The 15445-nt window shown below is 38.7% G+C and overlaps 1 protein-coding gene across 2 annotated transcripts in view; it reads left to right on the forward strand.

Annotated features, from left to right (window-relative positions):
* ZFHX4 (zinc finger homeobox 4) overlaps positions 1–15445 on the forward strand; it is a 482814-nt gene that overhangs the window by 447546 nt on the left and 19823 nt on the right. For both annotated transcript variants that reach the window (XM_044065820.1, XM_044065821.1), the window contains 3 exons: positions 59–259; positions 748–865; positions 3671–9124. In XM_044065820.1, the coding sequence (XP_043921755.1) occupies positions 59–259; positions 748–865; positions 3671–9124 (5773 nt within the window). The remainder of the gene's footprint in view (positions 1–58; positions 260–747; positions 866–3670; positions 9125–15445) is intronic.

The raw sequence follows: 15445 nt of genomic DNA on the forward strand, positions 1-15445 counted from the left end.
CTATAGAAAGAAGCTGGGTTGTGAGCAAGGTGCTTAACGCGTGTTAAATTTCTTGCAGCTTTACCAGTGCCCTTACTGTAACTACAACAATAAGGATGCAAATCGGATCCAGATGCATGTCATGTCGCAACACTCAATGCAGCCTGTCATTTGCTGTCCTCTCTGTCAAGATGTCCTTAGTAACAAAATGCACCTTCAACTTCACCTGACTCACTTGCATAGTGTTTCTCCGGACTGCATGGAGAAGCTCCTTACGACAGTAAGAATTTAAAATGCCATTTTAATTTGTGACAATGGAAATAGATTACCATCCATAGGGACTGAGATTTTGTTGTTTGTACCGCACAAAGTGAAATGAGACTTAAATCACATAGCAAATCCTACAGATTTGATAATATCTCTCTGCACATCATTGTATAAATGCATACAATGGTTAGTTAAAAATCAATCATGCACTGCTGTTTAGGCTAGCATAACATTTATCATTTTTTCCTTGTAATTCTCCCCTGCTGTTGTTCTTTATAGCTGATTAATTTTTTTCTGGATGTATCATTGGTTACTTTAACTTCTAATATATGGTGATTTCAAACTTAAATCATTTTTTTCATAGCATTTTTATGGTAAAATACCATAATCATTACATTTTGGTTGTAAATTAAACCTTAATAAAATGCATCTGTATAATGTTATCATTTGTTCCAGTAGCATAACTTTATTTACTTAATAAAGTAAATCTTAATCTTAAAGGTATCAGTGCCAGATATAGTGGTGCCTAACAGCATGGTATTGCCAGCGACTCCAGTAGAGAAACGTGATATTGATACACCATTGCAAAATGCAGGAGACATCCTCAGGAAACCTTCAGGTATGTGTGTAAAGATTTATTGTCAGTTACCATGTCCTTTTTATGTGTTGTTGTCATATGTAGCATGTTTTCCTTATACAGAAGGTTAGAAGATTTATTTAAACTTATAAGTGGAAATATTAGACTACATAATATTTTGTAAATATATTTTTGCTGAAAATGTATTTACATCAATAATTATTAAACACTATAACATCCCTCATTTTCAATAGAAGCATAGTTATCATTCTGTAAGCATTATGTAACTTTTTCAAGTAAAGGCAAATATGTTAAAATTCAAGCGGACTGATTTCTTAAAGTAACGTGTAGATGTGAATTTCTTCAGTAAGCTGACATCTGTTTTAACTATCTGCTTGAAGGTGAATTGTGCATAATGGTGGCGCTTCTTTTGGCTTTGAAGTTTCAGCACAGACCACCACATTACCTTCATCATTACTGTTCCCTCATTATCATTACTACTCTTTCATTCATTATTCTCCCACCACTCATTTAATCTAAGTCAGGGTCATGAGGGGAGGCAGATCCTAGCCCTGTAGTTAGTAGGTACGTGGCCAAAGACTTTATTCTATGTAAGGCATCTAACTCACTGCAGAAAGAGCACACGCACACACACACACACACACACACACACACACACACACACACACACACACACACACACACACACACACACACACACACACACACACACACACACACATACACACACACACCTGCACACATTCATGCTCACACACAGTTACATGTGACACACACACACATCTGCACAGTTTTGGACAAGTTGGATGGCTGGTAGCTATCCACAGTATGGCTTTCCCACAAAATCAACTGGAGAACCCCCATGTTGTGCGGCAGTAAGTCCAACTATTACACCATCCTGCCATCTATCACTACTGCAGATCAGAACATTCTTTCTTTTTCAGAGTGGTAAGTCTTCCTGCACCCCCCCATGAGATGGGCTATGCACCCACAGCACCCCCCTATGAGATGGGCTATGCAATCCCATTCAGAAAAAGTTAAATCAGCTGATTTGTGATCTGCTGTACGGACTTGTTCTTGTTTCCTTTTTGACAAAATATCTTATTGATGAAAGGAGAGAATCCCATTTATACATCAGTACACATCCGCTCACACACACAAGTACACAAGTGTGCATTTTACTTTTTTGGATGGCTAGATTTTGCTGTGCTGATCATCCTTTCTCAGAGGCACCTGGTTCAGTGATATATTGACAAGGTGTATGATCTGGTCAGTACACCAAGAAGACTTCCCTTCTGTTTGTCAAGCTCAAGCTCAATGTCAAGAAATGTATGGTGTCCCCTTTGGGAAAAAAACATGCACCCGTGAATTACCACATAGATGGCAGTGCACTAAACACCAAAAGTGTGATGAGACTCAGGGACACAGGTGGACAGTGATCTCACCTTCGATAACCACATCGCCACAACAGTCAGGAAATCCTTCTATGTGGCACACCTCATCACTAAGGGATTTTCATCCAGAAAAAAGGAGGTCATTGTCCCACTGTATTCATCCCTCATTAGACCCATTATAGAATACAACGCCCCATTTGTTATGTACCTCTCAAGACACCTGCAACAACTGGAAAGGCCGCAGAAATACCTCACTAAAAGAATCACAGGCCTAAAGCAGATGCCCTATGCTGACCACCTTAAAAAACTCCAGCTATACTCTGTCGCATATTGTCTACTCAGAGGCGATCTCTGCTTAACATACAAGGCCATGTCAGACCCAGAACTGTTGGACATGCTACAGTTAAAGAAATCCCAATCCCTCAGAGCCACACGCTCCAGGGATCTAAATCTGGTCATCACAATAAACAAAACATGCTGCAGGGATAGGTTCCTGACCCAAGACTCCCCAGACTCTGGAATAGACTAACCACACATGTCAAGCAGAGTGCCTCTTTGGCCCTCTTCAAAAGGAACCTTGACGATTGAATGGGAGAAAGGAAATTCACCCTGGTGATCACGTCAGTCGCCCTGCTAGACACGGGTCCAGGAAGTAAATAGTGTGGGAAGAAATAGTCAGGGAATTGTTATGGCTAGGCTTGTATAGGCCCTAGGGCCGATAGCCTAGTACCAACCTATGAACCTATAAGTCCTATGTGATCTTCAGTAACTCAGCTTCCAGTTAAACTATCACCAAAAGCAGTTAAGCAGCTTAGGTAGCTGGGACTTTTAACATTTCATCTGAAAGTTGGCACTGAGAAATGTAGAGTTGCTTCAGTGCTAGAATGTCAGTCCAAGTCATTGGTTAAAAGGCTTGAACCCTCAGTATTGTGATATTCCTGACACTAAAGATGAGAGTGTTGCATGCAGAGAAACAGATGTGTCACAAACTGATAAAAGGTAGATATGTATGGTGTGTTTTCCTTACAGTATTATAATTTCTTTTCTCCTTGAATTAGAAATAAAGGTAGTCAAAGAGACAGAATGACAGAAGGCTAGACAGGTAGTTAGACAAATAGCTGTAGCAAGAATACATTCTAGTTTTTAAATCTTTGCTACCTGAAGCAGTCTCCATTGTATGCGTGTCATTGCTTGACCATACCACGTATGCATACTGCTTTTCAATACATTACTCCATTAGCTACACTTACGTGACTGTATGTTGTAAGTAACAATGAAGTTGAAAAGTCTCATGTGGAACTACCTGGCTAAAATGATCAGGTGTGTTTAAGCATTTAATTAAGTTATGTCTAATGTTGTTTCATTAAATGATGTCATTTAATTAAATGATGCCATATGTTATCATTCTTTTCATTCTTGTTTTTTAATTCAGGTGAAAATTCTGATGAAAAAAACATGGTAGTGCCCGATGATTTTAAAACTGGGGTGGAACTAAAAACTGAAGACCAGCATCCATCAAAAGAAATGCCCGAAGAATATGACTGGAGGAAAGCTAGCAATCATGATTTAAAACTGGCAGACTCATTGCAGGACCAGTTAAATGAGTTACAAAAGAGGCAACAGCTGTCTGTTTCAGATCGTCATGTTTATAAATTCCGCTGTAACCACTGCAGCCTAGCTTTTAAGACTATGCAGAAGCTTCAGATACATTCCCAATACCATGCTATTCGGGCTGCTACCATGTGCAGCATCTGTCAGCGCAGCTTTCGAACATTCTTGTCCTTAAAGAAGCATTTGGAGGTCAGCCACCCCGAACTCAGTGACAGTGACATACAGCAGCTATGTGCAAACTTACCTGTAAATGGGGAACTTTGGTCAGAAAGTGAGGCTTTGTCACAGGAAGAGCAAGCACTGGACCAAGAGATGGACAAGGATGAGGAAATGGACACAGAAGGGAAAGCAAGTCCTGCAGTAAGTGATAGCAGCTCAATTCCAGATGAACTGGGTTCTGAACCAAAGCGTACCTTACCTTTTAGAAAGGGGCCTAATTTCACAATGGAAAAATTTTTAGATCCCTCTCGGCCTTACAAATGTACAGTTTGTAAGGAATCATTTACTCAGAAGAATATACTGTTGGTCCATTATAACTCTGTATCTCATTTACACAAACTGAAAAAAGTTTTGCAGGAAGCCTCAAGCCCAGTTCCCCAAGAAACTAACAGCGTAGATAATAAGCCCCACAAATGCAACATTTGTAATGTTGCCTACAGCCAAAGTTCTACACTGGAAATACATATGAGATCAGTACTTCACCAAACTAAAGCCAGAGCAGCTAAGACAGAACCAAACAACAGTACAGTGAGTGGAAGTAATTGCCAAGGAAATTCTGCCAGTCCTAGTCAAGGTATGTTAGAATCCATGGCCATGTCAGCACTTAGCAACAAAGACAGCACTGTAGATGCCAAAGAAATAAACACAAAACAAGTTCCTGACATCATTTCTACTCAGCCAGCCCATCACCCATCTCAATCACCAGCACAACTTCAAATGCAGATTCAGCATGAACTACAACAGCAGCATGCTGCCTTCTTTCAGCCCCAGTTTCTAAACCCTGCCTTTCTGCCTCACATTCCTATGACACCCGAAGCCTTGCTACAGTTTCAACAGCCACACTTTCTCTTTCCATTCTACATTCCAGGTGCAGAATTTAACCTGAGTCCAGAGCTGGGGCTACCTGGTCCTTTTGGCATGCCTGGAATTGCTGGATCTTTACTGGAGGATCTTAAACAGCAGATTCAAACACAGCATCATCTTGGTCAAACACAACTGCAAGTCCTGCAGCAGCAAGCTCAGCAGCAGCAGCAGCAGCAACTTCAGCAGCAGCAAGTTCAGCAGCAGCAAGCTCAACAGCATCAGCAAGTAACACAACAGCAGCTGCACTCACATAAACTTCAGCCCCAGATTAGTAAACCACTAAAGCAAGAAAACAGCCACACATGTTCTGCAGAAAACCAGTCTTCAAAAGATCTTACCCCTTATAAAGAACTAGATGAGCCATCTGAGAAACCAGAAAAGCACAAGCCAGATGCACAGGTTGAATCTGAAATAATAAAGGACAACAAAGACAGCAAGCGACATAAAACTGTGGAAACTACAATCCCCCCTCCTCGCATTGCCTCTGGTGCAAGAGGAAATGCAGCTAAAGCTTTGTTGGAAAACTTTGGTTTTGAACTAGTTATTCAATACAATGAAAACCGACAAAAGGTTCAAAAAAAATGTAAAAATGGTGAAAGTGATAATACTGATAAGTTGGAATGTGGAACATGTGGTAAATTATTTTCAAATGTCCTTATTCTTAAGAGTCATCAGGAGCATGTCCATGGACAGTTTTTTCCATATGGAGATCTGGAAAAGTTTGCAAGACAGTACAGGGATGCATATGATAAGCTTTATCCAATTACTACATCTCCGGAGCCTCCCCCACCACCTCCACCTCCTCTTCCTCCTCCTCCCCCTCCTCCTCCCCCTACACCATTAACACCTTCAATTTCCCAGCCTTCATCAAATGGGTCAGGAAAGATACAAAATACAGCTCCATCTCCCCTGCAGACCCCTCCAGCTCCTCCTCCCCCTCCTCCACCACCACCGCCACCTCCTCCTCCTCCTCCACCACCTCCACCACCTCCATCAGCTCCTCAGGTTCCGCTTCCTGTGCCTCTTGATCTTCCTCTTTTCCCTCCACTCATGATGCAACCAGTGCAACATCCAGGTATCCCTCCTCAACTTGCTCTTCAGCTCTCACCTATGGATGCTCTGTCTGCAGACTTGAGCCATCTTTGTCAACAGCAGCTTGGTTTTGATCCTAATTTCTTAAGGCATTCCCAGTTTAAGCGTCCACGCACACGAATTACAGATGATCAGCTTAAAATCTTGCGTGCTAATTTTGATATCAATAATTCCCCATCAGAAGAACAAATTCAAGAAATGGCTGAAAAGTCTGGACTTTCACAAAAAGTAATAAAGCACTGGTTTCGCAATACTCTTTTTAAAGAGAGGCAAAGAAATAAAGATTCTCCATATAATTTTAACAACCCTCCACTAACTGTTCTTGAAGACCTAAGACTTGACTCACAACCAAATCCTCTGGATCTCTATCGGGGAGATACATCTCTAAGTAGGAGGTCATCTAGGACAAGGTTTACAGACTATCAGCTTAGGGTCCTTCAGGATTTCTTTGATACTAACGCTTATCCAAAGGATGATGAAATTGAACAGCTCTCAACAGTTTTAAATCTGCCTACTCGTGTCATTGTCGTATGGTTCCAAAATGCTCGTCAGAAAGCTCGTAAGACATATGAAAATCAAACAGAGACTAAAGATAATGAAAAACGGGAACTAACTAATGAGCGTTACATTCGAACAAGTAATATGCAGTATCAGTGTAAAAAATGCACTGTAGTATTTCCCAGAATATTTGATTTGATTACACATCAGAAAAAATTGTGTTACAAAGATGAGGACGATGATTATGGCCCAGAAGACAGTCAGTTAGATGATTTTGTAGATGGCATGGAACAAATGCCAATAAAATTTTCAGTCTTTTCTACATCAGCAGATACACCAAAATCATCTGTGGGAATAGGAGCAGGCTCAGGTTCTCGTTCAAGTACTCCAGTAACATCATCTCCAAAACCAGAAATCACTAAGATTTCACCTAAGCCTGAAACACAAACAGATAAACCAAAGCAGTCTGAAACTATTCCTACTTCTCAAGCCACAAAATCAGTCCATTCAGTGTCATCTCAACCACCTGAGCTACACCCACCACAACCTTCAACACCTCAACTACCACAGCAAAAACAAGCCCAGTCTATGAGACCTCCCTCTAGAAGCCAAAATACATCAATTCCATCAAGCCCTTTACCAATGCCTGTTACTCCCTTGCAGAGCAGTCTACCTCCTCCTATGTTACAGTATCAGTGTGACCAGTGTTCAGTTGCCTTTCCAACATTAGAACTTTGGCAGGAGCACCAACATATGCATTTTCTAGCAGCCCAAAACCAATTTATTCATTCTCAGTTTTTAGAAAGGCCTATTGATATGCCATATATGATCTTTGATCCAAGCAACCCCCTAATGACAAGCCAATTGCTTGGTGGAGCTCTCTCACAGTTACAGTCACAAACAAGTTCTTGTCATTCAAATTCACCTTCTGCAGTAGCTAGTGCATATAAAAGAAAGTTGGAAGAAAAAGATGATAGTATATGTAATGAAAAAGATGGAGGAAATAGTGGTGAAGACCAGCATCGTGACAAACGTTTAAGAACTACAATTACTCCAGAACAGTTAGAAATTCTTTATGAAAAGTATTTATTGGATTCCAATCCTACTAGAAAAATGTTAGATCATATTGCACGTGAAGTGGGTTTAAAAAAGCGTGTAGTACAAGTATGGTTCCAGAACACCCGAGCTCGTGAAAGAAAAGGACAGTTTCGTGCTGTGGGACCGGCACAGTCTCACAGGAGATGTCCCTTTTGCCGAGCACTTTTCAAAGCTAAATCAGCGCTGGAAAGTCATATTCGTTCTCGGCATTGGAATGAAGGGAAACAAGCAGGCTATAGTTTGCCTCCAAGTCCTTTAATGTCAGCAGAGGATGGAAGGGAAAGTCCGCTTAAATACAACTGCCTTGAATATTCATCACAGCCATTTATAAAGCTTGATTTATCAAGTGAAAATGAAGTAGCTTCTACAGTGTCAACACCTGTTAGCAAGTCTGCTGAATTGTCGCCGAAGAATCTCCTGAGTCCTTCTTCATTTAAACCAGAAAGTAGCGAAGATATGGAAGGACTACATGTTCCTCCAGGTGATAATGGATATGACAATGGCAAAATAGACTTTGATGAAACTTCCTCTATTAATACAGCTTTAAGTGATGCCACCACAGGAGATGAGGGAAATAATGAAATGGAAACCACCTTGGGCAGTTTGGGGGAACTGAAAGCCTTAACAGGCTCACCAACAGAACCAAAAACACCAGCTGCTAATGAATCTTTGCCAAAAACAACTAGCACACCTTCTACCGAGGGTTATGATGAAAAAATGTCATATTCTATTCCTAGTCCTTATGGAAATCTGAGCACTAAAGACAGTGACCAAAGCTTCAGCCTAAATGACAATGACCTGGATGACATTGCTGATCAAAGTGAGACATCTAGTTTAGCTGACCCTTGTTCACCTAATCCATTTGGCAGTAGCAATTCATTTAAAGCAAAAAATAGTGAAAGATCTGGCCATAAAAGATTCCGCACTCAAATGAGTAACCTTCAGCTTAAAGTTCTTAAAGCTTGTTTCAGTGACTATCGGACTCCTACCATGCAAGAATGTGAAATGCTAGGGAATGAGATTGGTTTGCCAAAACGAGTTGTTCAGGTCTGGTTTCAGAATGCTCGAGCAAAAGAAAAGAAGTTCAAAATTAACATTGGGAAGCCGTTTATGATTAATCAGAGTGGGACAGATGACTCCAGACCAGACTGTATTCTGTGTGGGGTGAAATATTCTGCACGACTGTCTATCCGAGATCATATTTTTTCAAAACAACACATATCAAAAGTAAGAGAGGCTGTGGGAAGCCAGCTTGACAGGGAGAAAGACTATTTGGCTCCAACAACTGTCCGACAGTTAATGGCACAGCAGGAGCTGGATCGCCTAAAGAAGGCTTCAGATGTTCTCGGCTTAACATCACAGCAGCAAAGCATAATAGACAACAATTCACTGCATGGGCTAAATCTACCAGCAGCATATCCTGGACTAACAGGCCTTCCTCCTGTTCTTCTTCCTGGAGTGAATGGACCTTCTACTCTACCTAGCTTTCCTCAAAATGCAAAAGGTGAATTATGCACATTTATTTACCTTTATTTTTACATACATCATAATATCTTGAAAGTTCAAAGATATACTTGAGGGGTGAAGACAGTAAGAACAATGAATTTCTCTTCATAGCTGTTATACTCTGTGATACTGATTACACTGATAGATTTAATACACTTCACTACCTAAGTGCTCTTAAATTAGAGGCACCAGGCATTAACAAAGTAAGCAGTAGCTGAGTAGGCCTGTGCATGAATACCAATTTTATTGCTGAAATTATTTTACTAATAAGTAGCTGTGAGGGACCACATTCTATACAGGAGATCACTGTGCCTGGTAACTGATTTACTGGCGAAGTTTATCTTTATACTTCCACAGCACTGTGGCCATAATAAGTATATTTTTCATCAAAACACAGCTAAGAAGAGTCAGTTTCATGTTGTGTATTATATCACTTGTAATGGAATCAGTTTGTTGCAGCCTGAATAGTGTTTAAGCAAACTGTGTTATCAGTGACAACAATAATATCAGAAGACAAGTTTATTCAGAAAATACTTGTCTCACCCATTATCACAATGGTTTTGTACCCCACCCACCTAGTCTTATGACTGTGAAGACAAATACACACACATAAACACACATTTACGTACACACAGATGTTGTTTTACTTGCATGTGTTTATTCCTCAGAAACTTCTTAGGAAAAGCTAGTCTGAAGACTAAGAAATCCTAAGGAAAGATGCTGCAATGCTTTCTTCATAGCAGTCGTCTGCCGCATCCATATATGCCATTGCTTTGGCTCAGTGTATGCCATTTTATGAATTAATGGTGCAAAGCAGATCTAACAGAACTATGTAATCAGGATCCATGATTTTAGAAATTCACATTCAATAAGGAATATTATTTTAAGTAAAAAAATCTTTATTAATGGTTCAGCCTTTAAAGTTATGTATTCTGTCTGCTTTGCTCACTGTTAGATGTCAGATATTGTGTCTTTATACGTTTCTGAACCTTGTTGCAGGTGAACCAAATTTATGATCAGTTCAAGTACTGACAATAACATCAAAAAGGTGGAAAACAGAATGTTATCCACAGGAGAAGAACAGTCTAGAATAGGGAGAAAAACAGAGAAAGCCTATAGGAGTTTTCACTTACAGTTGAGTAGCTTATGGAAGGGGGTTGAAGAATTTCAAGTTCTAATTAGATGGAGCTTCACTTGCTCTACAGTACACTAAGAACTGGTAATAGTTTATTATTACAGTGGCAAGAGTAATGAAAAGATGTTCTTCTATTCAGTGTTCAGGGCCGGCCTTAGCTGAAACAGCACCCTAGGCGAAGTACTTCTCTGGTGCTCCCTTAAACCCCACCCACACCATACTCAAGGAACACCCCTATTTGAGCCACGCCCACAGATGGGTCAATCCCACAAAAGCCACTCCAGTTCTTCCAATGTTTAAATGCATGAAATATCATACTGTAACAGACACCTTGTAGTGTAGTTAAGACTGCAATTGAAGGCTGAATTCTCCTTAATAAACCTGCTTGATCTGTTGGTAGTGTAGAGACTTTATCTACAGTCATGAAAGACAGTATTAAGTGGTTTTTGCAAGGTGCATTGATATTTACGTTATCATTTGGTCTAGTACAGCTACACATTTGTACAACCCTCACTCCCAATGTCCCACAGAAAGACACTTGTTGCTAAGGTTTATTACTGAAATTTGAATGTAAATGATGTAATTCCACTACTCAGACATTCTCTACTTTTTTCTACACAACCCCGCCTGTACTGTAGCATTTGCGCCCTTCTCCCACTTCCGTAATCAAAAGCATGATTTCACAGCACACAGCATGGCTCCCTACAGCCCCAACAGACTAGATGACTGTTTATACAGGTGCAGCCCTATCTACTAACTACACCACATACAAAATATTCACATATGTAGCCACCTAAAAGTAATCTTTGCTACAGTTCGATTTGATTACTATGTTTGTGTCTTGCACTTTAACAGAAAACGTTACCCGTGAAAACATTAAGACAAAAAACCTACATGCTTGCGAACACCAAAACACTATCACGCCAAAAAAAAAAAAAAAATCACTTAAACCACCATACAATTCAAAACTAAACAAACATTTCTATTCTTTTCATGATCACCATCCAGTGCTTCACTAGAAACTCCAGGATCAAAAACTATTACCTTATTTGCATACTCAAAGTGCATGCAAGCGCTATACGCAATATAGACAAACTCTCTGCTTTTACTTGTAATTGTTTACAGTTATAAACATAGAGGGGGACCACAGGGCATGCAAGGATTTTGTATAAAACAGAACACTTTATACAACATCAAAGATTATAAAATCGTTGAAAAAACTGCACTTATTCTCGCTTTGAATTGTGGGTACGCAAATATCACATTACATCACCTTTAGGCAACTTTGTGTTATGCTAATAAATTGCCCTCTTCCCAGTGACGATACCCCAGATTTGGCTGGAAGGGGAAAAAGTCCCAAAACAATCCTGTTATATTGTCACTTGTGTCTAGGAGAGAAACATCTCTACTGACAGTAAATTGCAGGTAGTGACTAATGCAACAAAACCAGTTTCTACATTCTATATTTGATAGGGTTTCCTTTCGTAATTTATTTTAATAAATATTAAAATCTTTGTTATCTGATACAGCACAGCAGGTCCTAGATTGGATGGGGGGATGGGGTTTCCATATTATTTACTTTAATATTTTATTTGTTAGCTTGGCATACAGTCCAGCTGGACATGTGTGTTTTCAGGAGGAAAAAAGTAGATCAGGAGAAACATTTTCAATTGAAATCAATGTTTACATCAATGATACATGTATATATATATATATATATATATATATATATATATATATATATATATACACACACACACACACACACACACATTCAGAAATTATCTTAAAATTTTCCACATCTCTGCATGCAATATATTTACAACAATGTTGCATATTCACACAAATATAAAAAAATCCCATATAAAGATTTACATATGATGGGGTGTACCTGGCCTCCATGCATACCTCTCAGCTTCTTTGTTTCAAGAATTCTATGCAAAAACAAACAATGCAAGACAAAGAGACGAAATCAGGAACAGATTTTAAACATTGCTCTTACAAACATAGAAAGTTGCAAGAATAACATGCTTTGCATTAGAATGCATTTTCTGAAGGATATAATGTCTGAAACTCAAATGTCTGCCATTATTTTGTGATTGCAACATACCTCTCAACTGTCCAAATTTTCACAGAATGTCCAGATTTTTGACTCATTTTTTGGTCTGCTCTTCATAAAAGTTGTAGTTTGCCTGCAAATCTCAGGGATGATCTGAGGACTAAAGTCACTAAATAATGACATACATTTGAGTTTCAAACTTCATATGCTTCAGAAAATGTATGCTAACTCAAATCATGTTATTCTAGCAACTTTCTAAGTTGATAAAAGCAATATTTCTCACTGTTTTGGGGCCTTTGCCGCCCGCTCCACATTTTTAAAACTTTGTCCAGAGTTCTTGTAGTAAAGGGTTGAGAGTTATGGATTGCAATCTACAATGATTTTAAAAGAAACAGACCTAACATAAGAGACAAAAATTTGGACAGTGTATGAAATTCTTGATAGTTGAGATGTCTGCCCCAATGTCAATCCTCTTTCTTTGGAGAAAAAAAATTATCTCCATATTGGAACTAGTTTTTTAATTTGCCATATTCATAGACATGTATTGAACAAATTCAATGAAATCAGACTCTTGTGCATCTCAACCCCTTCAGTCAATGCCACGAGGCTTTTATGCTACACCTGAGGTGAATGTTAACATACAATAATTCCAAACCTGGAGGGACCATGCACTAATGCACATCCACATGAACAGTAAACATTAGTGCCAATATTGGGAAAGCTCCAACATTTCTCTTCCTAAGTGTTGTAAAAGGGCTTGGTATAGATTCAAAAAATATAACAAATGTCTGGCAATGAACCAAAAGCCTTTTCTATCCGATGTCCAGGTGGCAGTTAAACTACGCCTTTATTTGCAAATTACTGCTTTTAAAAATATGATAACCTAATGTATGCAAGACTTACTTATACAGTCTGACCTGTAGTAAAAACAATCACATGGTGATACCATGAAGAAAATTAGTCTTATTTTTAATCATTGTAACACATAAGAAAAATATACTGTGCAGTTGAACTAACTTTTCCTCAGAATTACATCCAAATAATCCAAAAGTAGTTGTAGTAGCAATAATAATAATAATAATAATAATAATAATAATAATAATTAGCATTATGTGATAAGGCCCTAAATGAGTCAAATTTGACATTTTTGTGGCAAAATATCCTAGCCTAATTAACATACAATCCTTAATAGCAGCTATTTCAAATATTAGAGTTATAGAATATGATAGAGAAATAAATTCAAACCTGTAATGACTGAACTTGAATTGAAACATGTATTAATAGCATCACTGAAATCACCAGTTACCACTGAATATTTAGAAGAAAAAAAATGACTGTTAAATATTAGAGAGTGTGTGTGTGTGTGTGTGTGTGTGTGTGTGTGTGTGTGTGTGTGTGTGTGTGTGTGTGTGTGTGTGTGTGTGTGTGTGTCTAGACATGTAACCAGAAATGTCATCTAAATACAGTTGTTTGTGCATCCATGTCTCCAGAACAGTATTTGTAAATAAAGACCAGTTAAGAGAGAATGGGCAATGTGTTTCTTTTCTGTGAAGATGTGGAGATGACAGAATGAGGTTCAGTTTGACCAGTTACACAATCACAGTACCTACATACCTAGAGCAGTATGGTTAAAATAATGATATAGGTAGCACATCAACACTCCTGTTCTATTATAACTGCTTATGGAATGCTAAACAAACACTGGAGCATGACACAGTTAGGAATTCAGCCTGTAACACATTAACTTGAATTGCATCATATTTACAGAAGAAGCAACTCAAGAAAGTAAACTTACTTAACAAGGCATGTGGTTAAGTATCTGCATTTACTTGCTATTTGTGGTGCAGAGACTTTCTTACACAACAAAAGAGTCCACTCAACAGTGTGTGCAAATTATTTGCATAGCAACTGATATTTCCCATTTCAGATTTAAATGTTTACACCTTACCTACTACAGTGATGGAAACTATGAACTGCTACCATGATGAACGTGAGAGCTTGTAATTGCTTTCATGATGTAGTCAGAACAATGTAACCACACAAAAGCAGTGGTTAGTTATTAGCATAACAAGGCCATTCCACACAGTGTCACAGTTGCCACTTTAATTCATACAATATTTTAATCTGTAATTTAATCGAATTGCACAAATCCAAACACCCATGCAATTCACATCTTAGCATGGGACAATTAACTGTGCTGAGATACAGGGACAAGAAAAAAACTAGCTGGTGGAACTATAATTATATTTAATCTGGTCTAGATTTAGTACCATGCTTCTTATTTAAAACAGTAATAATAATAATTAATTTAGTGTAATGCCCTAAAATCATCAACATCCTTTTTTAAACAAACACAATTATCACGTAATTAAGTTTCATCAGTTCTTTTTTTTTACATGAGAGATAAATCTGAGGAGTTAATTAGAAGTGCATCATTTTATAATTCTGGAGATATTACTGATTGTTATTCTTTCTACTAACAACCCTTTCAACTGGAGGTCTGCAGATTCAAGCTCAGTCTCTTATTAAAATAGTACTAACTTTAAAAGTCATAAAAGACATGTTTGAGGGATACTAGTGTCTTCTGTGCAGGTAAATAAGATTAAATGGAATACCATTGTTTAGAGACCGTGTAGAGTAAGAATGTGTATAAACTCAGTGGAAAACAAAACCTCGAAATTCTTTAATTCCCAAGAATGCTTGTGAAAGACGGTAGCCTGATAAGGAGTAATTTGCTTTCCGGAGCTCAAGAACTGTACTTACCTTCTTGCAAAGGAAATTAAAAAAAAAAGTCACTCTTTGTCTCCTGTGTCACCCGCATGGTGAAAATAACCAGGCCACTGATGCATGCACATCCAGGAAGTGAAGTAAGCTAATAGATCCGCCCACCTCTATCGCATTAATGAAGAAAAGAATGAGAGGCGGGCGGTACGAAAGCATCATTGGATGATTTAAATAAAACTAAAGAAGAGTAGCTACTGACTGATTACAGATGCAGGGGGGAGGGAGTGGAAGAATACAGTAGGGGGCTGGTGAAGTCATGCTTTAGATTACAGAACTGGGGGGAGGGCGCAAGTGCTACAGAACAGGCAGAAAAGTGGAGGAAAAAGTAAAAAAGAAAAAAA

The sequence above is a fragment of the Protopterus annectens genome, chromosome 3.part0 (assembly GCF_019279795.1).
Source record: "Protopterus annectens isolate FY-2018-M chromosome 3.part0, PAN1.0, whole genome shotgun sequence".
In the NCBI taxonomy this organism is placed as follows: Eukaryota; Metazoa; Chordata; order Ceratodontiformes; family Protopteridae; genus Protopterus; species Protopterus annectens.